The sequence below is a fragment of the Juglans regia genome, chromosome 11 (assembly GCF_001411555.2).
Source record: "Juglans regia cultivar Chandler chromosome 11, Walnut 2.0, whole genome shotgun sequence".
Taxonomy (NCBI): Eukaryota; Viridiplantae; Streptophyta; class Magnoliopsida; order Fagales; family Juglandaceae; genus Juglans; species Juglans regia.
The window spans coordinates 9,079,775-9,107,590 of record NC_049911.1 but is presented as its reverse complement, the minus strand read 5'-3'; the positions used below and the strand labels follow the sequence as shown (position 1 = coordinate 9,107,590).

The 27,816-nt window shown below is 35.2% G+C and overlaps 2 protein-coding genes across 3 annotated transcripts; both read left to right on the top strand.

Annotated features, from left to right (window-relative positions):
• The first annotated feature begins 3,675 nt into the window (after positions 1 to 3,675).
• Positions 3,676 to 14,320, top strand: LOC108992028 (nucleolin-like). Of its 2 annotated transcripts, none has more exons than XM_018966466.2 (11): positions 3,676 to 4,019; positions 4,397 to 5,481; positions 5,551 to 5,640; positions 5,716 to 6,174; positions 10,472 to 10,586; positions 10,679 to 10,846; positions 11,005 to 11,261; positions 11,378 to 11,468; positions 11,555 to 11,607; positions 11,690 to 11,770; positions 11,861 to 14,320. In XM_018966466.2, the coding sequence occupies exons 1-10, from the start codon at positions 3,788 to 3,790 to the stop codon at positions 11,756 to 11,758; spliced, it is 2,619 nt and encodes an 872-aa protein (XP_018822011.1). In that variant the 5' UTR covers positions 3,676 to 3,787; the 3' UTR covers positions 11,759 to 11,770; positions 11,861 to 14,320. The 2 variants fall into 2 exon arrangements, with proteins under 2 accessions (XP_018822011.1, XP_018822012.1); XM_018966467.2 differs by having other exon boundaries at positions 3,698 to 4,019; positions 10,472 to 10,565.
• An 8,907-nt stretch (positions 14,321 to 23,227) lies between these two features.
• Positions 23,228 to 24,390, top strand: LOC108992039 (histone H1). Its single transcript, XM_018966484.2, has 2 exons — positions 23,228 to 23,477; positions 23,694 to 24,390. Exons 1-2 carry the CDS (start codon positions 23,301 to 23,303, stop codon positions 24,105 to 24,107), a joined length of 591 nt encoding a protein of 196 aa, XP_018822029.1. The 5' UTR covers positions 23,228 to 23,300; the 3' UTR covers positions 24,108 to 24,390.
• Positions 24,391 to 27,816: the final 3,426 nt, after the last annotated feature.

Sequence of the window (27,816 nt, the reverse complement as noted above, 5' to 3'; positions counted from 1 at the left end):
ATTCTCCATTTTAAATAGTTTAATACAGTCTCTCGCTGCAGTAGTTCGAGATGGCACTTGGAAGCTTGGCTCAAGTGATCTATATATTTTCCTAAATCCCTGAGCTTTTACTATCCTAAATGGAAGCTCATCACAAATTATCATTTCAACAATTGTCATTCATACATTTTCTGAATCAAACTTATGTGCATTTGCTGAGTTATTGACATCACTATCTCCAATTCATTCAAGAGCCCCCTCACGACTCATAGTCTGTTGATCCGTAAGTCTAATTCTTGAGGATGTTGCTTACAAGTACCAAGATGCTGTAGCATACTTGATGTACCGTGTCTTTTGGGATGACAAGAGTAAATCTTGTGACAATAATTACACTTCGCTTTTGGTTCATTTAAAGGGCATTTATCTATTTTAGTGAAATGGTCTCACACTGTTGAATGGTCCTTATTTACCCTCCTTTTACGAGGAGGGATTGGGAGACTCGTGTCACTAGACAAGTTAATATTTGAAGCCATTTATGATCGATTTTTCAAAGGAGTAGCAGTCTTATTATCTCTTAAATTTGTATAAGTGTCACTTTCGAAACAATCCATATATGAGCTGACATATAATATAACATATAAAAATCAAGATATTAAGATATGAACTTAAAATTGCTCTATTTTTATGATTTAAAGAAACTCAAAAGAAAGAGAAACCACTATCACTCACGTATATTTTTCATTACATTAATATGATTAAATAACAATTATAGTTTGGGCTGAAAAAGACAACATGCAATTATAGTTTGGGCTGAAATAAAATAAAAGAAAAGCACCAAACCCAAAAACATGTTTCCATTTTGTGTCCATTCAAATGTCTATTAATTATACAAAAAATCTACACAATCTCCACACACCACACTTTTTTTAATTTTTATTATTTTTTTCTTTTATCAAATATTTAATATATGAATAATAAATAGAAAAATTGAATTAGTTTAAAAAGAATAAACTCAAAAAAAAATTTAAAAAAAATATTAAAAAATTTTAAAATTTTAAAAAAATATGGTGTGTGGAGGATGGGAGGTTGTATAGCATTATTCTTAATTATATTTATGGGTTTTATTCTCATGATGTTGCCAACAAAAATGATAAGATAACTGGCTACTAACAAAGTACAGAGTTCTACTGGCATAATGGGTTAACAAAGATGGATGGCAATAAGTAAATCCATGAGAAACGAGAGGAATATTGAGCAGCAGATAAGAAAAGTGAATTGGTGCAAATCACATGCACAAGAGTATCGAGCGCGCATAGGAGAATCTACTGTTTAGGCCTTGTTAAAGAAACCTTCAATAATGTTGTAAAATGGGTCATTTAACATAGAATCACTGTCATTCTCGCATTGAGTTACCCATGCCTACGGGTGAAGAGCATGATGCAAAAAAATAATAATTAAAAAAAGGGTAATTTCCAACAACACCTCAAATACTAACAATGAAGCTTATATAAGCTGCATGGAAATAACTACACTCAAAATTTCAATTCAAACTAGAAGTAGAAAAAAAAATAACCAGCAATAATAGATAATGGTTCATAGAAAAACCTATTTCGTGTTCCAAGTGAACATCGATTGCAAGTCAGCTGAAATTTTAAATGTCAAGCTGACTTGTAACGTATGAAAGATCAGAGTTGATCATAAAGATAACAAATACACATACCCACCATGGTTCTCACTGGTACACACTTATGTAAAATTCCAATGTAATAACAGAAGTAATAGATACAGCATTACTAGAAGCAATATGTACTCATCCGGAATGGTTACTGACTATGTGCAACTTCAAAACAATGAAATTAAATTTTTTTAATGAGTAAAGAACAGTGAAATTACTGCAAATAAATCGTAACATTATTTTACTATTCAACTAGTCTATTCAGAAATAGCGATAAAAATTAAGTTATGCATGACACACAATAAAATTCTATAGAACTCTACAAAATATCCCTACAAACGATTACCAAAGGTTTCCCATGCCTCACTACTCAAAGCATTCATTATTTTCCTGTGATTTTCATTATACTCAAATCAAGATAATAAGCCAAAGTACAATTCTACTTGGCTGGTCAATGTCATATAAAACAATTGTACAATTCAATTTAACATCCCAATACCGTTTATTACTAGTTCGATAAAACTCCTCAAACAACACCATTTTAGGGTAACAATTTTCTGATTGGGATCAAACATGTAGATTCCTAGCCCAAGGGAGTGTTTGATTGGCAGAGCTAGAGTGTAAATATGTTTCCCTTGCTTACCCATCAAACACACGCACGCACACATAGAGCACCAAGCAAAGCTCGAAGTTAGAATGAGAGAGAGAGAGAGAGAGAGAGAGAGAACGCACCCGTTTGCGATGACCTCTGCGACCAGCGACGACGATTGCGAATGGCGACTGAGAACGACGATAGTGACTAGTGTTTCCACAATGGAGATTGGAGAGAAGAGAGTGTTTTCGTCTCAGGTGTTTTCGTGAACTTCAGTTTCGACGGATTGATGGGTTGTTTTTACTAAAACGCGATCTCATACTAATGACCCGATGAACCCGTCTTTTACGGGTTGGGGAAGTCTGTTCTTTCGGACGGGTCGGGTTTACTTCCCATTATGCACAGCCCTACTCAGTGGCGTAATGGGCAGCTGCCAATCATGTTTTTGGAAGCCTACTCTTAGATAAAATTTCTAGTTGTTTATTGTATATTGATAGTGGAAATGATTCACCTTAAACTTTTGTACTTTTACATATATATATATATATATATATAATATGCTTGATTAGGGAGGAAAAAAAAAGATGATGAACAATAACATTTGGCAAGCCCCACTCTCGATCTTGGAAAGTGTGATCCACCCTTGCACTTCTGTTCTCTTTTTTCACACGGTATAGACACATACACATGCCAGAAATAGTAGAGGTATTATACACCCTTCATAGCAGAGAGTGTCAAAGGAGCAATACTGTTTCTTAGTGGAAAACAAATCCCGCATGAGCCGGGGTGCATGTAGAAAGAATGTGCAAAGGTTTACGCAGCCATTGTTTTGACACCTTTAGCAAGTGTGAGCTTGGGTTTGTTTATTAAGTTCATACATATGATTTTGAGTTTAATTTTAGTACCGAAAATATTTTTTATAAATTATATATTTGGTAAAAGCCTTACAAAATAATAAAAAACTATTTTTTGTGACACTTGTTATACTTTCTCAAGTCTAATTTTTTTGTGTTACATGGATATTTATATAGATTATTTGATTTTTATTAAATATGTGGATGCTTGTATTGAATTTTTATTGTTAAATGTATATATGTATATTGAATATGTGTTCCTAGATTTGATGACCTATTATATATTGTCATACGTGTAAATTTATCAACAAAAGTTTCAATTTCTGTGATAAATTGATCCGTATTGATTCTTAAATTTTTAAAACTAATAAATACTAGTTCGGTTCCTAAATTTATCTAAAACCAAATCAAACTAGACCAATTATACCTCTCTACTTACATAATTTTAAAACAAGTTTGGACATGAGAAAATATTCAAAATAGAGCCATCCTTGCAAAGATGGAAACGCACCGTTTTCACTTACCGCTGTGTGTGGCTCTTTATCAGTTTCTGGATCGAAGCCTCCACAATTTTTTATTTTATTTTTGGCCCGTAAAGCCTCCACAATTGGCCATTTATTACGAAAGGAGAGAATTTTACCTTGCTTGACTTACTATTCGCTTGCAGTCCAATCTTCTTTTGTCAGCATGAGGACTCGTAATTCGGATACCCCTAAATCGGCGACCGCCAAGAAGACGCCGCCGTCGAGAAAATCCGCCACCAAAACGCCTCCGAATCCTCCCGAGCCGGCCTTGGAATCGGCTACTCCGAAGCCCGCCGAGACGAAGCGTGGGGCGGCCACCAAAGCGAAGCAGGTGAAGAAGAATGAGACCACACCCTCACCGAGCGCTTCGGATTCGAAAGCAGAAGGGCCATCGGGTAATCAATTAGCTGATTCGTTGAGTTCTTGTTTGGAACTTGGATTTCTAGGAGAAAGAAAAAAGTGAATTTCGTCAGTGTTACCGGTCTTTGTCGCATCTGAAATAAAATCGTCGCATCAAAATTTCCAATTTGGTTTTTTTTTTTTGGTAGAAAACGAAAAATTGATTGGTGAGGATGTTTACAATAAATGAACAAAAGTAAACTGTTGGAATTTGTGTATATGGTGAATCTTATGCGTAGGGAAGCTTAATACAAACGTATATATGTCTGCGTAGACGTATTTGTTGAAGTTTTGACATTTCTATTGAAATCGTAATATTTAATTGATGGGTTGCATACTCACCTTATTATTATTATTATTATTTTTTAATTAGTCGCCGAGGAGCCCAAAGCAACAGCTGATGCTGCTCAGCCTCAGGTGACACCAGGAACGAAAGTTGTGGCAAAAAAGTCTTCGGTGAAGAGGATGACTGGGAGAACTAAAACGCCCGTTTCCAAGAAAGCCGTAATGGTGCAGACACCCAAATCTGGGGACTCTGGGAAGGCAAAACTTGAACACTCTCAGGAGGAGAATGTAGAGTGTATGGGTAAGGATGAACTCACTGTTGAAAATGTTGGAGAGCCTAAGAAGAATGAAGAAACTGTGATGGAATCGGGAAAGCCTGCTGCTGAAAATGCTGGTGAATCTATGATAAAGGAAGGAAGTGCTATGGAATTGGATGAACCTGCTGTTGAGATGGCTCGAGAATCTGCAAGGAATGAAAAAATCACAGCGGAAGTGGAAGAACATGCGGGCGAAAAGATTGGCGGATCAGCAAAGAAGGAAGAAAGAGCAAAGGAAGTGCAGGTGGCTCATGTTGTGAATGTTGGAGTTTCTTCAAAGCAAGAGGAGTCTGTCGTTGCAAGGGTTGGAAAATCACTTGAGAATGAGGGGACTGATGGCACAAAGGAGCGCGAAGTAGTTATGAAAGAGAAAGAGGAGACAAGGGATTTTGGCAATAAGGAGGAAACCAATGTGGTTTCTGTTAACTTGGAAGGGAATTCCATAGAAGAGTTTCGAGGAGAAGATACACAACCTGCAAAGGACTATGGCAGTGATGAGGGAATGGAGGATTATGGTGATAGACTGGACCTTGGTGAACATGGGGAGGAAGAGCTTGCTGAGGATGATCCAGATGAGGCTGCTGAAGATACTGAGGCATTGCAAGAAGAATGCAGGGAACTAACAGCTGCTGCGAAGGAACGTCGGCATAATAAAGAGCATGAGATATTTGTCGGTGGATTGGATCGGGATGCGGAGGAGGAAGATTTAAGAAAGGTGTTTGAAAGGATGGGAGAGGTAGTTGAAGTTAGGTTGCATAAGGATCCATCTACCAATAAGAACAAAGGGTATGCATTTGTGAAGTTTGCTAATAAGGAGCATGCGAAGCGGGCTTTGTCAGAAATGAAGAACCCTGTTGTATGTAACTATTTATAGTTTTTGTTTTGCATAATTACTCTTTTCATTCTAATTCCTCGTTGTGCACAGATACGTGGAAAGCGATGTGGAACTGCACCCAGTGAGGACAGTGACACATTGTTTCTGGGTAATATCTGCAACACATGGACAAAGGAAGCTGTAAGTATCTAAGAATCAGTTGTTGTATATTTTCTTAGTTGTTGTTCTAATTCTTGATGCTAAATGGGATGACAGATCAAACAGAAATTGAAAGAATATGGTGTGGAAGGTGTTGAAAACATCACTCTTGTCTCGGATGTTCAACACGAAGGGTTGAGCCGGGGTTTTGCATTCCTTGAGTTTTCTTGTCATGTAGATGCCATGCTTGCTTACAAGAGGCTTCAAAAGCCTGATGTTATTTTTGGCCACCCTGAGAGAACTGCCAAAGTAGCTTTTGCTGATCCCTTACGTGAGCCTGACCCGGCGATCATGGCCCAAGTGAAGTCAGTGTTTCTTGATGGGCTTCCACCGTACTGGGATGAAGACCATGTTAGGGAGAAGCTTAAAGGTTATGGAGATATTGTACAAATTGTCCTGGCTCGGAATATGTCAACAGCGAAGAGAAAAGATTTTGGATTCATTGATTTCTCAGCCCATGAAGCTGCTGTAGCTTGCGTTGCTGGCATAAACAGTACACAACTGGGTGATGGGAAGGTATTTCTTTCAGTCTAATGTGTTTTGTTTTATCAATCTCTGAAACATTTATTTTCTATTTAACTCTTTCGTTGAATTATGTGTATACTTTAAAAATAAACCATGATACACCTGAAATTGATCAAGGGACGGGTACATTGGAACCATTTTTTTTATAAGTAAAAGTCAAGTTTTATTGATATAAGAGACCTCAAGTACACCGGTAGTATACACTGAACATGCCTAATTACATCTAAGCACTAGTGAGAGATACAAGCAAATCATGAAGGCTGTTTGTATTACAAATAATGGCCGAAGCCCAGGAGAGTAAAGTATTGTAAAAAACAATCGCTTCAGCTCCTCAGAGTGCTTCATGTCTTCAAAGCACCTCTTGTTTCTTTCCAGCCACAAACACCACATAATGCAATGAGGGATCATTCTCCACACAGCAGCGATGTGGGCAACCCCCAATACCTGTCCAGCAGCACATAATATCACTAACTCTTCCAGGTATAACCCATACCACCTCTGTCCTATTAAGGATCTCATTCCGTAAACACCGGGCCACCTCACAATTTAACAAAAAATGATCTACTGATTCCCCATCACTCTTGCACATAAAGCACCAATCTGAAATAATGAGACCACGTTTTCTCAGATTATCTGAGGTGAGAATCCGCCCAAGAGATGCAGTCCAAACAAAGAAAGCAATCTTGGGAGGTACCTTGCACTTCCAAATAGCCTTCCAAGGATAGCTATGATCATTAGAAAATCCCCAGAGAGCCTTATAAAAGGAGCGCATTGATAATTTTTTGTTTCCACTCGGATTCCATAACAGCCTATCCCCCATCTCATTGCCAATCAACATTGCGTATAACGAATCAAAGAAATCAGCAAACATACCCAACTCCCAATCTTGAGCAGCTCTCGAAAATCTCACATTCCTATGGAAAGCACCATTAGATAGTACCAATCAGCCACTGCAGCCTGTCTCAAGAAATTTGGTAGAGCCATAGGATACACATGCTTTAGAGCCTTTTCTCCACACCACACACCGTGCCAAAGGTAAGCACTATGCCTCTTCCAATTGAGAATCTGAAAAACTGAGAGAATCTTCCCCATCCAGCTCTTATGTTTTTCCACAATTTCATGCCATGTGTCCCCCTAACTTCGCCATGTGTCCCTCTAACTTCATTATAGCACCAACACCCCAAAAAAAAAAATAATAATAAATAAATAAATAAATACTCCTATACTTGGAATCTATGACTTCATAAGCCCTCCCCTTCCCTATGATATCTTTACAACCATTTCCCCAAGATTGCTTTGTTGAAGACCCTTACATTATGCACCCCCAACCCACCACATGGAATTGGTGAGTAAACTTTATTCCAACACACAAGATGGAACTTACTTCCCTCCCCCATACCTCCCCAAAGAAAGTTATGAAAAGTTATCTCAATACGAGAGGCCACACTTGCGGGTAGCGGAAATAAAGATAGAAAATAAGTAGGGAGGTTAGATAAAGTGATCTTAATGGCAGTTAATCTATGACCCTTAGACAAATATATCTTTTTCCACCCGGCCAATCTTCTTTCGATTTTTCCTAACACACCATCCCAAATAGATTTTGACTTGAAAGCAGCCCCCAATGGAAGACCGAGGTAGTTCAAGGGCAATGAAGCAATGGTACAACCCAAGATATAGTGACACCTCCCACAGAAAATCCAGCAATAAAGCCTCCATTAACAGCTACACTCAACATACTTCTCAATGCTTCCCTAACAATGACAAACAACAAAGGGGAAAGGGCTTCCTCTTGTCTTAATCCCCTAGAACTGTTAAAGAATCCTTCTGGTGCTTCATTCACCAAAACCGAGTAACAAACCATAGTTATACAATGCCTAATCCATGAAATTCATCTATCCCCGAAACCGCACCTCCCAAGTAAATAACACCGAAAATCCCAATTAACATAGTCATAGGCCTTTTCCATGTCTAGCTTGCATAGGAGTCCGGGTGTACCCTCCTTGATTCTAGAATCTAGAGTTTCGTTGGCGATCAACACTGAATCCATGATTTGTCTCCCTTTCACAAATGCGTTTTGGGATCTTGATATAATACTACTCATAACCTTACTCATGCAGTTGGCAAGTTCCTTTGAGATAATCATATACACCCCATTAATGAGATTGATAGGCCAAAAATCTTTCACCTCCACTACCCCAACTTTTTAGGGATAAGAATAATAAAAGACGCATTAATGTTTTTTTCAAATTTACAAAAGGTTTATAACTCTGGAAAAACCTGCATAATATCTTCCCCCACCACATCCCAACAATCATGATAAAAGGCCAATTGAAAACCCATCCGGCTCCGGGGCTTTATACTTGGCCATCCCACGAATCACCCTAAGAACCTCTTCTACTTCAAAAGGTCTCTCCAACCAGAAAGAGCTTACTTGATCAATATTTTCAAAAGGTATACCATCCAGTTTAGGTCTCCATGGGGATTTTTCAGCAAGTAGGTCTTCATAGAAATTAACAATATGGTTCTTAATATCATCATAATCAGAGTAAACATGTCCCTCAACCTGGAGCACCTCGATAGCATTATTCCTACGGTGTGAATTAGCCATCCAATGGAAAATTTTCGTACAACAGTCCCCTTCCTTCAGCCAAAGGGCTCTTGACTTTTGTCTCCACGAGATTTCCTCCATTAGTAACACCTTCTCCATCTCTGAAGTGATAGCTAATTTCCTGCAAGAGTCCTCCTCAAAAAGAGGAGCTCTCATCTCACTTTCCTCCAAGTCCTTTAATTCCTCCAGAAGAGACCTTTTTTTGACTATTAATGTGTCCGAAGATTTCAGCATTCCACCTCTTCAAATCCCTCCAGTGCTTTCAATTTCCCAGCCATGATAAAGCTAGGTGCGCCCTCTAAAGAATACGAGGACCACCACGACTTCACTTTCTCCACAAAACCCTCAATTTTCTGCTACATATTTTCGAACTTAAAGTAGCTTTTGCCCTCATGAATGCCTCCACAATCCAGTACAATGGAGAAATGGTCCAAGCAAATTTTATCAAATATCTTTTGTAGCAAGGTAGAGTAATGTACCTCCTATGAAGGAGACACCAAAAATCTGTCGAGACAAGACTACGCCCAATTATTAGACCAAGTGTGAACTCCACCAACAAGTGGTAAGTCCACCAAATCCATATCGAAAATAAATTCAGAAAACTCATTCATTGCCTAGCTGTGCCAGACTTCTCCCGATCTTTCACTAGGAAACCTAGTGATATTAAAATCGCTGCCAATATACCACGGTAGGTTTCACCAGCTGCCCAAACCTGCTAACTCCTCCCATGATACCTTCCTATGCGCGTCCACGTTCGGCCCATACACACCAGCGAAAGCCCAACAAAAACCATCCTCTACATTTGTTAATGAACACGCTATCATGTACTTTCCAGCACACTCCTTAATAGACTCAACCACCCTCGAGTCCCACATAATTAGGATGCCCCCAGATGCTCCCTCAGAGGCAAGATACACACATCTCACAAATGGACAGCCCCAAATGCTAGTGATGAGCCTACGATCCATGAATTCCATCTTAGTTTCCTGCAAACAAATAATATCCAACTTCCATTGACGTAAAAGATTCTTCACCCTTGTACGCTTATTGGGATCATTAAGACCCCGTATGTTCCATGAAAGAATTCTAGGCTTCCTAGGGAGAAATAGCCTTTCCCTTGGATCTTCCTTTGCTAGTACTTCCATTTTGGAACCATATAGAGATTGACTACGTGGTTTTAAAATAGACAAGGTATAGAGGGTAGTTTTTTTTTTTTTTTTTTTTGGGGGGGGGGGGGGGGGGGTTGCTCTTTTTCTATGCATGCCTCAACCGTACAAATGATTCTTTGCCTAATTTTTTGATCCATTTATGTTCACTGCAAGATTTTATCACTTTGATATACACTTCTATGCTTATGTTGGTGCACGGGGCATGCTTGATAAGATTATTATTATCTCAGATAAATTTATCTTATCTATTAGGTTGATGTGAGTTTATCTTAAGAATTATCTTGAGGGAGTTGGTTTTGTAATCAATTTCTTATATTCACATTATATAAAGGAGTACAGCCTCAGTGGGAAAAATAACATTTCTCCACACTTATCTCCCATTCTATGATTTTTACCAGTTATGGCGCATAGATAGAACAAGTGATTAAGTTCTGACCATATTTAGTTTTAATATCCTCTTTTTATGTGGTATTAATAAACTGCATTATGTGTTGTTATGTGAAAATTGAAGGTGAAAGTGAAAGCAAGGCTCTCAAATCCTTTGCCTAAAACACAGGCGGTGAAGGGTGGACTCTGTGGTGGATTTAGAATTGGCCACGGCAATGGTTTAGCGACTTCAAACTTTGGTGATTTGTTTGTTTTTATTGAGTTTCGATAGTTTGATCTTCTTACCATTGTGTAGAAGTTTGTTTTTCATTCAACTTCCTGTTGCATACAGGAAGGGGGTTTGGGCGGCGAGGACAGCCCTTCTCCCGTTCAAATTTCCAATGGAACAGGGGTTTCTATCAAGGTGGACGTGGGCAAACTGGTAGAATGGGTTTTCCGAATGAGTATGATGTTGGTACTCCACACACAAATTTTCATGGGAGACACTTTACTGGACAAGGTTATTTGTCAAGTTCTCTGTTTGGTTTTTACTCTCTCTCTCTCTGGTGTTTGTTTGTAGTGGAAGAGAGACAGATTATAAATAGCTGTTCTGTCAGTTTAATATGTTATTCTACAAACTCCCTTATCACAAAAAATATATTATTCCTACAAACTCAGGAGGAAGAAGGGATTCATATAGAGGTGGTAATTACACATCTGGAGTGGGAGCTGCAGTTGCTGCCCCATCAAGACCTAATCTTGATCGACCCTGGCATGGTGCCCCTGATAGGGGCCGTGGGATGCATTTTCCTTCTAGGAGGCAACCATATTCTCCGGAAGGACACTTTGACAGACATGCCATTGGAGGGCACTTTGATGGCCCTTATCTCTATGATGAGAATGGACATGGAATGAAGCGGCCATTTTATATGACAGTGAGTTTTTTCTTTTTCTTTTTGGCTTCATTTTTTTTTAACTATAAATTGCTTGTTTTTTATAATCTTTAGTGAGTCATAATATTTCTGACTGTAATGATGCCTTTTGGTATTAGGACCATGATCCTCATTACTTGGAGCCTAGAAGGTTTCGCTCGCGTTTGGATTACACTGATCCATCAGCTTTTCATGGAAGCGGCTTTCATGGTATGAATTTATGTTCGGTATTGATTTTGTTTTTCTTGGCATGCTTACTATATCAGATTGATCATTAAAATGGCTTTATGTTTCAGATAATTATGGAGCTGGCAGCAGTATTTACCCTCATGATTATTATGGCCCTGATGTGAGGAATCCCTATCAGCTTATCTTACTTCACTTGTTATATTGACATATTCATGTTATTTTACTACAATTTCCTGTTGCAGTATGGTGGAGGTTCATATTCATCTTTCCATGGGAGTGACCGCCCATATGGCGGTGGCTATTACTATTAGATTCTCGGACAGGTGGTAATACATGCTCTACTTCTCCAAATTCTAATTTGTGGTTGTGAATTCTCCTCCATTAATATTTCAAGGGTTCATAATTGTGTTTAGGTGGGCTTGGAAATGAGGCATACACTTCATAATTGATGAACAAGTGACTTGCTGTTAGAATGCAAACGATGCCGTCTGATCACAGTCCTGACTGCATCGGAAAAGTTGGAAGTGGCATTATATATTTCCTGCATGTCTACATACTACTTTTCATCCCAGTCCATCACCTATCTTTACTCTTTGGTTTTCTCTATGAACTTTTTGGTAGAATATCCTGAATATTGATGTTTCTAGTTTAGGTGGAGATTCAATGGACTTGCCTCTTTAGCCTTAGGTGTGAAAATCTTGGGGATTGCTGATATGAGCTGTAGTGCTAAAGGGCAAGAATATATTTCCTTCTATGTTGATGATAATATGTGTTGATGCTTAAAGAAAACAGATTGGATTACTTACTCGTAGTAAAGTGTTTCTGAATTAGGTTTTACCCTTTTATCTTATGGAGATTTGGAGGGAGTTCAGGAGGTTACAATTTTAAAATTCAGGTGGTGGCTCTTTGGAGAATACCTTGAATACTTTTCTGGCGAGTTAAGAGGTTTCAAAGTTGCACACGACAGTAGTCATAAAGTTTGATAAAATTCTGAGACTGGCTATATTTTTGGAGGTATTATGGATTGGGCAGGATCTTGATATAACATTTGTATAGCTTAGTGTCTCTTGCTGTATTTTGCTGGAGAGACATCGGTTGCTTTCACGGCACTCTTGCCATTGTATACGAAAATTTTCTTCGAAACTGTATTAGGCCCTTGCATTTAATAAAGTGGTGCTGCCCCTTTATGGAATCAAGACATTGAACGTATTTTACTTCTACGCCTCTGTAGGAAAAAGTGAGTGAGTGAGTGACAGACCAGCTCAACTGTGCCATATAGTACTTGATCAAGTTCAATCTCGCATCTTGTCTGTGGGAGATCTAGATGGTATTTATCCTTAGGTGGCATCCTTTGGTGTGGTTAAGACTGGTTGATGTTTTCTTTTTCCTGAGCAAGAAAAATCTGTCTTTTGAGGTGACAGTTATTAAGGTTCACAGTTATTATGCTTCTTGAGCTTAGATGGTCAAGTAATAATGTACAAACAAATATCGATGGTTTGTTGTAAATGGAAGTTTGACAGGAAAAGAATTATGCTTCTTGAGCTTAGATGGTCGAATTGCTTTTTAAGCTTCTTAGCTGGTGGATCTTGTGCTATTTTTGTGTTCCATTGTGATTTGGGAAGTGACGACAAAATAGTGAATGTCCATTTTTGGTTTGTAATCAAAACTAATTGGCTGACAATATATTTCAAATTGAATAGTGAACTAATTTGGTTTTGATAGTATGGATTTTCTGAAGTGCAGTAGCCTGTGTCTGTGGTTTTAGAGGTTGTGAGTATATTCATTGTTATCAACAGTCTTATGGTTGATTACTGTTGGAGAAGCAAGAAGTTCATCATCTTTAGGCCATAGTCTTAGGGTCTGTGCTAATGGAAACATAGTCATAGGATGTTATGATTGTATCACATGTCTTAGAAAATTATCTGAGGTGCATCATTCGTCACTTGACGCAGAATAAGGTCAGGAAAGTTTGAATCTCCACTTGACAAAGCTTTGGTTTTTTGTTTGTTTTCTTTTTTCTTTTTTTCTTTTTTTTTTGGCTAACACTGAGTAGTTGGTTTTTAAATCTTCGAAAGATCTAATATATGAATATCTCCTTCCAAGACTATGCTTTGGTTTCTCTTTGCTTCATTTTCTAACACTGGGTGGTGGGCTTTTTAATCTGAAGTTGTTAAGTTACCAGGATATGCAGCGTTATTAGGGCTGAGGTGTGATTCATTTTAATTTCTCTAATATTTTGAGTACTTAGCTTTTGGTGGATTTAACAAAAGAGTTCGCATATTTTAATTTCCACTACCTCAAAAGTACACATTCCAGTCTTCATACATTGATGCTTCTATCTAGAAAGAATATTTTCCTCAACTACTCTTCCTTTCATTCCGTGTATATATGAGCCCTGAATACTTTATTGAAGGGTTTGTGCCTTGTGGCGTAAAGGTTGATCGTGTAGACTTTAGCATATACAGGTTGAAAAGGAAGGTCTAAGGTAGGGTTATCATATTGTTTTTTGGTGTTTTCACATTATTTTTATATTCCTTGCATAATTACATTAATAATCTCTTGGAAAGATTTTAAGTTGTGCACTCATTGAGAAATTTGAAGTTGTGCATATGGTAACTTCTTAAAGTAGGCATTTCATAATTATTATGTATGGTTGGCTGGTTAAGTGGATACTTGGCAGCAATGGGTCCACGGCTGAGCAAGACTGGTGGTACTTCCTTACCTGGGACTGTAGAATTAAGAGTGGCTTCTTGGGTGCATATTCCTGATTCCAGGTATCTTGGATGCATCTATGACGGTTTCTTGCAAATGTATAGTATGTTGGCTGGAAAATGTTCTGTTTGAGTGATAAAGTCCTCCAGATTAAGTTTCAACTGTTCTGTTAGATGCTAAGTTTCAAGATGATTATGCTTATTTGTCAATTGAGTAATGCTAGTACAGTCGTAAAGTGCACAAGTGTTGCTCAATCATTTTGAAAAAGAGTGTGGTTCATAATTAAAAAATTATGTTTTTTTTCATTGGATCTCGTATTTACTCACTTTTTTAAAGGGATTGTGCGATGCTTGCGCATTTCACGATTACAAATATCATTTCTCTTGTCAATTTTACTTGTTATTTTTTCCACTTTTTGGGGTTATGAAATAAAATATGATGGGTGGCCAAGCAGCTAAGAATCGTACCAGTATTGGGTTTACGTGATAGAGATCATATGTAAAAAATAATGGAAAGCTGATGTTTGTATAAACTTTAGAAATAGCTTGAATCTGAAGGAATTGATTCAGCTTTCTGAAAAATGATTTAAATCTGGGACTAGTGTTGCATGTGTTTTTCTTGGTCGCAAGTCCTTGTAGAATCTCGCGGGAAGCCGGTACGGGCATGTTTTTAGTTGATGCTCCTCTTAGATGGTTTTCTACATTGTTGCTCCGCAATGAGGCTCAATTCAGACGGTTTGAGTTAGCGAGCATAAACTAATTGGTAGTGACAATTTTTTCGTATATCAACTCAAATCTTGACTGTTGGGTTAATTGTAAATATGATTATTAATTTCTGAATTCTCTTAACTTTCTCACAAGAGTAATGTTAGATGGCCTGGTTTGTATTCATAACACATTTCAATTCACATTAATTCAGTTCATCTCATCATTACAATTTTTTTAAATTCTCACATAAAATATAATAAATAATTTAATTTTTTTAAATTTTAAATTTTTTTTTTCATTTTTACATAAAATATAATAAATAATTTAATTATTATTTTACTATTTATAAACCATTTCAATTCATCTCTAAATCTAAATTATTTTCGTGAAAGTCTTGTACTATATTTGAAAAGAAATGAAGTTTATTATTAAAAAATAATTTTTTTTTTCATATGAGTTTTAGATTTTTTTTTTTTTTTTAAAGAGAATGTGCTAGACTTGTAGATTATACAAATGATTTTCCTTCTCGTACGTCCTCGCGCCTTAATTTTGTTCCTCCATCAATCTTCTGTTAATGGTCTAATGTAGGAATTGTCAAGCAGTTGAAAGATGTCACTTGTTAACCAATTAGAAGTCGACCCGTTGCATTTTTGTCATATGAGTCCTGCCTTTAAAAAAAGAAAAAATGACTCTTTAAAACCAGAATTTTTTTAAAAAAACTAACTCATCTTTTAAAACAATTCAAAAAATAATAAACAAAAAATTCTATATATATTTTTTTTATTCAAATGAACGGCAACCAATTCAAGCACTTACAAAGAGCGAGACACATGAGAGGATTGAAGGTGGGACCTGAATTATTACTGGTGTAGGGAAGCAGAAGCCATCTATTCTTTACCTTTATTGTGATTTATCTTTCCAAGACCACAAATAAAAATGATGAGAAGATGAATGTTAGATTCAGTAGTATGCAAGTATTGTATACTTTTTTTGAAAAAAAAATATCTATTATTAAAAATATAATTTTTTATGTGGTTTCTAGATTTAAACAATTTTTTCGAATAGTGTGCGATGCTTGTAAATCCTAAAACTGTAAATATCATTTCTCTAAAATGCCTTCAAAATTATTTTTTTCCTAATTAGGCATGCTTAGTATTGATATAGAAATATTACAACAATATAAAAGGGAGTCATTGTCACTGTCAATATACATAATACATTTGGGTAGATTATCTAAAGGTAAGTTGGTTGATATCCACTATGCCACTGAGTACGCACATCGATTTTGGGATCGATGAATTTTTAATGCCCCATTCTTTTTGAGTGCGTAATATTTGATGCTTTCTTGTCTTCAAGATTCATTTCCATAACTATGAATCAATCAGTTTTGAAGTTGCCTTCAAGAAGGTTGATGTATTGAGGTATTTTGTTGTTAGAAGAGAATGCCACAAACCTGGATTTGCTCGACTCACCTCCCATCCCGTTTTAACTAATAAAGCTAAATTCATATTTTCCATTAATCTCAAACCAAGCCCCTGCATTTTTTGGTTGGCAAATAGATTTCCAAGATTTCAATGTTAAATTATGCTTTTGTTCTTTAGTGACGCCCCCACTAGAAATTTTTGAAACTTATATTCAGAAATTTGCAAACTGATTTTGGCAATAAGTGCATTGACGTTTGGTATGAAAGAATTATGTTTGCCACTATTCTAATTAGCATGGTTCTTACTACTTGTGAGACCAACTTTGATTTTCAACCCTCAAGTTTCTTATTAATTTTCTCCAATAGTTCTTTGTAACTGTCTTTTTTTTTTTTTTATCTGCCAAATGAGGTTGGAAGCCCTAAGTACTTCATTCTAGATGTTGATTGCTTGTATGGCATTTTCAGAGAAATTGCAACTCTTGTGGCATGAATGGTATTTCTTGAGATGTAGATTGATGACTTGTTGTGGTTGATTATTTGGCCTGACCAATCCTAATATTGTCCCAGACTGTCAATGATTATTTGAGAAATCATTGAATTTTCCAAAAATGATTAAATCATCTGCAAATAAAAGATGAGATATTAGAGGAATATTTCAGCTTAATCGAATACCTTCAAAATCACCTTGTGCTTCCGATCTGGATATTAATTTGGATAAAACCTCCGTGCATAATATAACAACGAGAGGTGATATAGGGTCATCTTGTCTAAATCATCTTTGTGCTTTGAAAAATCATATAGGTGAGCCATTTATAAGGATTGAGAAGGAAATTGTTGTGACACATTATTTAATCAGATTTATCCACCCCCTGTTATATTCCAACACCTTCATCATTGCAAATAAAAAATCTCATTCTATGTAGTCGACGATCTTTTCCATGTTTAGCTTAATTGCCATTTGACATTTTCTCCTTGGAATTTTTTTGAGAAGATGGAACAACTCATGGACAATCAGAGTATTTTCTTTGATGTTGCGGCTTGGAACAAAAGCTATTCAGAGGGGAGAAATAATGTGGGGTAACATGGTCTTAAGACGATTGGCCAAGATTTAGTGATGATTTTGTAGATAACGTTGGTCAGGCTAATTGGTCGAAAATATTGTGGTGAGTTTGGATTTGTGATTTTTAGAATGAGTTCTATATTTGTATAGTTCATCTATGTAAAGAGTTTACCATTTTGAAAGAAAACTTTGTATTGTAGAAATTACTTCCCTTTTGATGACAGTCTAGTAATGTCTATAGACGAAAGTAGTCATTCCGTTTGGCTCCGGTGTTTTGTGGTTTGGGATTTGTTTCAAAGTAGCAAAGATTTCTTTCTCGTTGGGTATTGCATTTAGAAAATCATTGTTCTGATCCGTGATTTATTTTTCAAAAAGATTTTCTAATGATTCTGGAATAACTGGATTTGAGGAAGTATATATAGACCGAAAATAATTAATGAAAGCTAATTCAATAATAAATTGGACCATACAGCTATCTAGGCCCATTTTTATAGAGTCGATCTCGTTACTTCGTCTTTTGATGGTAGTTGGTAGATGGTAGAATTTAGTGTTTAGATTTGATGAAGTTAACAAGGAAATTCAGGGTTTCTGGAACTATAGTGTTTCTTCATACTTCAGTTGTTCTTGGAGATTTTGTTGGAGTTGTTTTTCTCTTGTTAGATTCTGTGGATTTGGTGGATTACACTGAATGTCAAAGAGTTCGTTTTCTATTCGCTGGATGTTAACTGGAATTTTTCCGAAATGAGCTTTGTTTCAATGTTTAAGGGCATCTTTAGTGGCCTTGATTTTTTTGCAGAGTATGAACATTGGATTCCCGACAAAATGCTTGCTCTAGGATTCTGGAATTATTATTTGACTTAGCGGCTCGTGGATCCATAATTCTTCAAATTTGAAAGAGGAATCACGTTATTGGTGCTTTGTTGTATTGAGTAGAAGCGGGTGATGATCCGTTGCTGAAGAGGTCAGATGTTGTAGTGTAGCGTCTGGAAATAATAATCTCCATTAAGGATTTGCTATTCCACAATTTAATCTTTCTCTAATCAATGCATTGCCCTGTTTGTTGTTGGTCCATGTAAAGGTGGGACCAGTGCATCCGATTTCAATTGAGCCATGTGTTTCCATAAGATTCTTCAATTCACCAATTGAAGAAGGCGTAATAGGTCGCCCACCGAATTTTTCTAATTAATTTAAGAAGTCATTGAAATCTCCTATGCAACACCATGGACTTGGGAAGGATTTGAATGTAGAGTCTCATAAATTCCAAAATCTTGCTTTATGATGCCACTGTGCTAGGGCATAAACATATGTGACAAGCCAAGGGTGTTAAGAGCATCAAAGTAAATCAAAATAGATATTGTATTCATATTAATAGCAAAAGGAATTTTTTTCAAGGCTGTAAAGTTTATAAAATGGTGGAAACCACGACTATTCACAATAGATAAGCTATGTTCTGTAGGCACCATGGTCTCCGATAAAAATATGATGTTTGGATTATATTCCCTAATATTAGCCCTTAAGTTTTTTATTGCCTTGGGTCGAGCGAGTCTCCAACAATTCCATATCATTGTCTTTAGGGGTGTAACCGGTCCGGTCTGGTCCGGTTTTGCACAAAATTTAGGACTGGTATGGACCAATTTTGCATTTTTCAAAACCTATTACGCAACGATTACCCTCCTAAAACTGTACCTTCACTGTACCTTCGATTTACCCGTTTCTGGTGTGGTTCGTTTCGGTTTAAATAATTTATAAATTTGTCATAAAAAATCTATTTATTAAAAAAATCTATTTTATAAAAAAAAAAATCTACTATGTAAAAAAAATTCTGTTATGTTAATTGATAATTTGTTACTAACTTAAAGTATATTAATGTACTAATATTATATATTATACATTATGGAATATATATTATATATTATATAATAATACATTGATACTAAATTATTACTAATACTATATATTATACTAATAGTGATATTAATACTGTATAATAATATATGGTCATAGTGATAATTATATAATATCTTATATATATAATTATAATATATATTAGAGTTTTGCTATATACAAACAATTTTGCATACCAATCTGCGTACTAATGTTGTTGCCTTCATATCCTAAATTCAAATTAGCACTGTTTTCAATAAAATCTATTTTCTGACCAATTATATTAAATGGGTTCGCGTATTAGTGCGCAAAATCGCTTACAATTAGATTTTTCCTATATATTATTATATATAATTATAATTTATATTATTATATATATAATAATAGAAATTATAATTATATAATATTAAAAAAATTAATATATATTATAGTGAACCGGTCCGGTTCAGTCTCTACTACAGAAGGATGCCAAAGTTGAAGTTTTGATTGACAGTCAGAAGGGAGAGTGGGATGAAACAATAATAAGAACCATATTCTCAGAGGAAGAAGCTAAACAGATCCTTTGTATGCCATTGAGCAGAGGTAGAGCAAAGGAAAATATTTTTTGGGGGCCAGCTAAGAAGGGTCTGTTTACAGTCAGAAGTGCATATTTCTTGCACTTGGAATTAAAAGAAAGAAGCAAAAGAGAGAGTTCATCAGAAAAGAAAGTAGGTGACATATGGAAGAACATTTGGGACCTTGAGGTACCAGGTGTAACAAAGCTTTTCTTATGGAAAGCTGCAAACAGTTTGCTACCAACAAAAGTAAACCTATACAAAACGAAAGATAACAATGGATAAAAGATGCCCTATGTGTGATGCAGAAGAAGAGTCTCTTATACATGTTTTGTGGGAGTGCCCTACATCAAATGATTTATGGGGTAATGATGCAAGCTATGTCAAGAAATAGACTAGATCATAGGTGGATTTCTTGGAACTTTGGGAGCAACTTAAATGCAGACTCAACAAGAACCAGTTAGAAGAGGTGACAGTGATGCTAAGGAAGGTCTGGCTTAGGAGAAATGAATGAATCTTTGAAAAGAGAATGGATTGCCCCAAAAATTCATTCATTGCCACGAGAACAACCTTGCAAGAGTTTCAGGAAGTATAGGCTCAAGCTCATCATAGCAGGCAGAATGAGGCACAACATAGTATTTCAATACAGTTACTGGAGACTTGGAAGAAACCAGGAAGGGGATTTGTTAATGTTAATTGGGACGCCTCCTTAGCTGTAAAAAGAAAGAGAATGAGGATTTATATCATTATAAGAGATGAAGAAGGAGAGGCTTTGGTGGTTGAGTGTGATCTTAAGAATAATGTGCTAAATGCAGCTGTTGCAGAAAGTTTGGCATTGAAGAAAGCAGCAGAACTCAATATTCAAAAAGCTATATTTGAGGGCGATGCAAAGGAAGTAGTTGAGGCTGTACAGAGTGAGAAAGAAGCTGTTCTTGATTTTAGTTCTATCATTGATAGTGTAAAGTTTTATTTCAGAAATAGGACAGATTGGTTTATTCAATTGTTAGAAGAAAAACTTTAGCAAACAAAGCTTTAGAAATAGGTGAGTAATTAGTTTGGATAGAAGAGGTCCTGAACTTCATCGTTGTATGCCTTCTGGATGATACAAGTTGTAATACGTAATTTCAATGGAAAGTTTTTGAGGTTATTTTAATAAAAAAAAAAGACTAAGAGGAGGAGGGAGTTTGCTCATTGCTGTGTGTGTTGGAAAGAGAAATGACAATGGAAAATGTAACGGTTTTTACACGGAGAGAGAGAGAGAAAAGAATAACATACTTTATTTATATTTTTTAGCATTTATGTTTGTTTAGTTTTTAGTATTATATTTTTTTAATTTTTATTATTTAAAAAAAAATACACAAAAATACTTAAAAAAAAAAAAAAACACAATACCCTAGTTTGTACCGAATTCGGTACCGACCGAGGTTGGAGTAGCACAGTAGCACTCCCCAATATTTCTTCGTAAAACTACGTACTGTCATTTATGTTGAACAACTACAGCGAAAAAATTTTAATGGCTAAGCCAATCTAACTCATTTTCAAGAAAAATGAACCGAAAAAGCATTTGAAGCCAATGGGATGCTCTAAAAGATGAAGTCAAAGTTAACCTTACTTAAAGCCTGGTTGGGGTTGCGTTAAGAATCTTAAAAAATATTTAAATAATTTTAAAAGATTTTGAAAAATTTAGATTATTTAGATGTTACGTAATTAAATACTGGGCAAAAATATCTATATAATTTTAAGATAATTAAAACTTTTAAACTTTTAAAAATATAGTTAAAATATTTTTAAAAAAAATTAAATAATCTTCATTTCTACCTCATAAAACATTTTTTTTTAATTTATTTTCAAACAAATATAATATGTATGAAAGTATTTTAAACATATAATTACCAAATTGTAAATACATTTTTAATAGTATAATTTATTACTTAAGCTATAAGCTATAAATGCTAAGGCCTGGTTTATTTTCATAAACTATCTCATCTCATCTTATCTAATAATTATAATTTTTTCAAACTTTCATGAAATTATCTAAGTACCCCATATATAGTAATGTAGCGGAAATATCTATTAATTTACTTAACAAATTGATTAGTTGTCAAGCATGCTATCAATTCATTAATTAAACAATCACATAAAATAAACGAAGTGTGTAACATCAAAATTGGTATCGAAGATAAACTCTTTAAAGGTAAAACTATACAAGGCAGCCAAATCCAGAAAAGTCAATTTTATTATTTGAAAATCAATTACAAGTAAAGCTCAATTACAAAACCTTTGTCAATTGACACTCTTACTTGACTAAACAAATGATTCATTTTTCTTTTACCGCAATAACAGCAGAACCTCTAACGATTTTCAAATATTGACTTTTCTCTTGAAACTCCAATGGCTGAACTTGATCACCTCAACTCCTACACGGAATATGCATGCACTAAAAAAGAGAGATAAAATACTAGAAAATCACACTCAAGTACCACTCTTTGAGAAAAACAGTATGAAAATTCTCAAAGAAATTTTCTCACCAAAATATGAATTGGAAAGTGGTCTAAAAAATATGCAGATCTGAATTTCTACTAATCCTAACCAATAAGATCCCTTAAATAAACAATCTGAAAATCAATTTCAAACTTAATATTATTATTTATTTCTCTAATACCTCCTAAATAAACTTAATATTGTTATAGATAAAGTCAATAAATAATTTACATTCATCCAAAATTACCAACTTAATGATAAGATAAATTTTATCATTTTAGTCATCTAATCTTATACAAACTTATTAACTTAGTCATCTAGTCATTGTTAAACTTTTACATCTACATTCTAAATAAAATATAAAAAATAATTTAATTTTTTTTAAATTTTAAATTAAAATAATATTAAAAAATAATATTATAATTTATTCAACTTTCAACTCTTTTTATCTATCTAACCAAACGAGGTCTAAAATTATAAACAATATTTTCCACCGCATACGAAAAATAAGAAACAAATGGTGGAACTAAAACTGTTACTCTTTGATGCCTTGATATGACACCCTAAATGCTGACCATTTCACTTCGTTCAGCCCACATTATAATCCCTCCTTTCATGGCTTTAATCTGAAAATAAATCTCACGTTGGAATTCAATTCCAATGCATAGAAACTGAGTCCCAATTTCACTAGAAAAACACACCCCTCCTAACATTCCTGAGGAAGAACAAGAGTCCTTTCTGGAACTGGAAGTCCTATCCCTATTTAGCCCTATCTGTGTCGCATTTGACCCACTTAAATGATACTACAAATCAACGCTCCTATTTACTCCACGCGTACGTTCCAGAACTCTCCTTTCACAAAGCCACGATCCGCGAGACTAAAAGCGGACCAATCAGAAGCCGCGCCTATTTCTCACGGAGATCGCTTTCTGATTATAAATATCAAGAGGGTCACTTCCAGTGGCGTCACTCGATATTCTCGGTGCATTTGTGTGGTATTAGTGTGAGAGAATTTTATATCGGTGATTCGTTATGTCTGCCATCGGAGAAGTTCAAGTCCCGGCCGTCGAGAAGCCGACGGCGGAAGTCCCAGCGGCCAAGGAGCTCAGGAAGAAGGCTTCGAAGCCCGTTAAGGAGAGGAAAGCCAAGGTCCCCAAGGAGAAGAAGCCAAAACAACCTAAAACTGCTGCTCATCCTCCATACTTTCAGGTAACTTCACTTCTTATCTATAGATTTATCTTTTGAATTTTGAGTTTTTGGTGTTTCTGGAATTTTTTTGTTCCCAGTAGAATTTCATCTTCATTTTTCGTCTCTCAGACCTGAGAATTCTGAGTCGGTGGTTTCTGGATACTGGGGTTTTTATTGGAATTTCGAATTTCTGTGTGAGAATTATTGAGTTAAATTGGTTTTTGATAATTTTCGCAGATGATCAAGGAGGCTCTGGTGGCTCTGAACGAGAAAAGTGGGTCCAGCCCATACGCCATAGCCAAGTACATGGAGGAGAAACACAAGGCCGTACTCCCCGCGAACTATAAGAAGATATTGGGTCTGCAACTGAAGAACTCGGCCACGAGAGGGAAGCTGATCAAGATCAAGGCGTCGTACAAGCTCTCCGATACGGGAAAGAAAGACAAGGTCGCAAAGGCCAAGGCAACCAAGCCCGCTCCGGCGGCGAAAAAACCAGAGCCCCCAACTAAGAGGGGCACGAAGAGGAAGCCCACGACGAAGAAGGTGGTGCCTGTGGCAAAGAAGGCGAAGAAGGCGACTCCTGCCAAGCCCAAACAACCCAAGTCAATCAGGTCCCCTGCTGCCAAGAGAGCTAAGAAGGCCACTGCCTGAGAATTTAGGGAAAAAGAAGGAGATTAGAAAAATAAGTAAATTTGCGTTTGCCTTAAGGAAAAGAGGATTCTAGAGGTTTGGTTAGGTTTAGGTCTCTGTGAATATGAAGTGTCTGTATGGTTGGTGGGTACTGTGAAGGTGAAGAAGGAAGTGTGTTTGCTCTCAACTCTGAAGGAGGATTCTAATGGTGCGCTGTAATCTTCTGCTTGTTTCGAGAGGACTGGAAAATGTAACCGACTTTTGGCAAAATGTTTTAGTATTTTAAACTTATTTCTTTTATTTATTTTGGTTTTGTTTTTAGTTTTCGTGAGTTTATCGATCTTCACGTAATGTTTATAATTTAAAATCAACCCTATCACGAATTTTAAGCTTCCAAAGAGTCGGTTGCGAATGATTCGATGGCGGAGTGCTAACGTGTTTGTGGAAGGAATAATGGGGGCCCTAAAAGACACAATGGTACTACGGTACAACAAATTTTTAAGAAATAAATTTTATATAAGTTATTAGTAAAAAAGTGATTTTTATTAATAAAGAATAATTTTATGAAAATGTTTTTAAGGGGAGTTTTTTTTTTTTATCAAAATTTATATGAGATTTATCTGTAACATATTATTTTTCAATATCCAGTATCTTTTGGACCTGGACGATTCGGATCGATCACTCGTCGAAGGAAAGAGATGATTAAAGTTAGTATTAAATTTCTTGAGCAAATTGAGAGGTTTCCCCACAAACACTTTTCTCAATTATTTACGGCTTAATCTTTTTCTTCTGTTTTCTGGAAAAGACATTAAGACACTACATTGGAATAAGATGGCTGAACTAGACCATTAAGGTGGTGGTCCATTTGGTACAAATTGGTATTTCATAATTTCGAAAGTCTTGCAGTTTTAAGTTAGAATATAAAGGCTCATTTGTTTTCTGAGATTAGAGATGAGATAAGATAAATTGAGATTAAAATTAAAAAGTTGAATAAAATATTATTAAAATATATATTTTAATATTATTTTTATTTTAAAATTAAAAAATTAAATTATTTATTTTATTTTATATTAAAAATTAAAAAAATTAAAAAAATTATATAAGATAATATGAGATGTTTTCTAATAATAAACTAGGCCTAAGTTGAAACTATTTACTATAATAAAGCTTGAGCTTTGGGTCATGTGATGGATTTTGATCTAACTGAATATTTTGAAGATGTTATGGTGACAAATTTGCCTTTGGGGTAGTAGTTTTGGTTCAAACAAGAAATTCTACAATAAGGAGACTATTATGGTCACTTCTAAAAAAAAGTTGTTATGTTGGTTACTCCCGCATTCTCTTATTACTAAAAAAAAAAAGAATGGTTGAATTAGAGCATTCACAATTGTTACTTTTATCTTATCATTTAAAATATATTATTAAATTTTATTTTATATATTAATTTTTATAATATATCATATATCAATTTATTTATTTATTTTTCATATCATTGAAAAAATCTTTTTTTTTTTTTTATTTTTTTAAATATTTCATTTCAACCAATAAATTTACAAAATCTATATATTTGCAATATATTTTTATATATAATGTAATATAATTCAGTCATATACTTGATTATGTATGGTAGTAATAATACAATATTTACATATACTAAACTATTATTAGTCTATTTATATTAGAGTATAAGTATATTATTTTATATAATTAGCTCATACTAATAGCTAATTAAATTTAACCATATAAGTTCTAGTAATATAATTATATTAGTATATATAATAAACATACAGATAAATACATATTTTTATAAGATACGTACTATATCGGAGTCGGATTAGGAGACAAAGTCAGTCTAGCGACACCTCTAACTTTGATTTCGATTGAAAATAAAAAATAAAAATCCAACTCCAACTCCGTCTCTATTTTGTCAGAATTGGAGTGAAACCGGAATGGAGTCGAATTAAGAATCGGATTTTTGAATTTCATTTTGTAACTTGTTTCTCATATCTCACGGTTATCAATAAAATTCTAGGTATCATTGGTTTTGTGCCGACGGATTTGAGGTTCGAGACAATGTTTTTAATTTCGTACCGTACCGGCCGGTACGGTCGAAATTTTTCGTTTCGGCCGTTCGGCCGGTACAGGTACTAGATATATACCGTACCGGCCAAAATACCGGCCGGTACCGGCCGTTTCGGCCTAAATTTCGGCCTGTACCGGCCTATATTTCGGCCTGTGTTTTTTTTTTTTTTTTCATTTTTTCAAATTACAAGTTTATTTTTTGACTCCCAATTTAGATTAGACTATTTATAATTTATATGTATGTATGTATTTATATATAAACTATTATTTTAGAATATAATTGTTATATATATTTATATATATAATTTATTCATATATCGACTATCCCGAAACGGTACCGGTACCGAAATATTTCGTTCTAGTGTCTTGACCGGTACACTATCCGGTACGGTATTCAAAACATTGGTTCGAGAACCATGCAGTACTTCTTGCACTTCAGGAGGCCGCTTAGCTTGTGCTTGTTGGTTTCTTTAAGAACAAAATCTCTGAGCTATTCACATGCCATAGGATAGGTGACTACGGCTATTCAATTTTTTTTTTTTTTTGTTACTTTTTACTTGGAATTTCATTTTATTACTAGATATGAACAGATCTGCAACTATTTCAGAAGCCTCCTGTAAGAGAGAGGCCTTACAGTTTTATGCTGTAGATGCCATGATTATGGTTCATGTTTATGCAGTGACTAGTGACTACAATCTACGAATGGCTACTGATATGAAGGACTTGACATTGTAGTTGAAGATAAGGAATCCTGACTTGAGAAAGTTGCTTCTGCATTTAATTCATGGGTGTTAGGGACTTAGGACATCCCCTTGCATGGCATCTCTCTTCTGATTTTCTCTTTTCCCCCCTCATATCTTCTGTCCGTATCTATTTTCAAATTTGAAATTTTCTCTGTTCAGCTTATGACTGTTGAACTGCATTTTGGAAAGGGTAGTGCTACTTTATCACTTAAGTTTGCCCACTTGGTGTTATTTTTTTTTTGTTTTGTTTTTTATTTTAAATATTTTTAAACATCTTTAAACATTTTTAAAAATAAAAAAAAATCAATACATTAATAGTCACTTCTTTAACCATTAAGTAAAAAAAAATTAAAAAATAAAACAAAATACTTGAGCGGTCAAATTAAGAGGGATAAACTTAAGCGTATAATATCATTTTCCTTTTGGAAAACCAAACAGAAGGACAAACTATTTGCACAATAGTTTCAAGGGCATCTGGTACTTGTTTGGCTGTTTAAAATACATTATTCAGTTGAAACTAGTTAGTATGAAAAATTCTATTCATCATCCCAACTCTCATCATCCCATGATGTGACATTAAATGATAGGTTTATAAGTGAAATGTAATAAATAATTTTCAATCACCTAATGCCACATCATAGGATGATGGAATGACGATGGAAGTTAGGATGATAAGTAGCATTACTCCGTTAATATTGGCACAATTTGAATCTTTTTTTGGATTTTTGAAAGGATGATCTGCTCACTTATTGGGTTTAATGAGACCTGCATTTCTTATGTTCAAACATTCATATCCTCATACCGCCAGGAATATTCATCCCTTTTTCTTTCTTGGCAAGTTGATATTCACACACTTTCAACTTAACCTAGCATGCATGTGGTTAATATCAAACTGTTTGGACTTC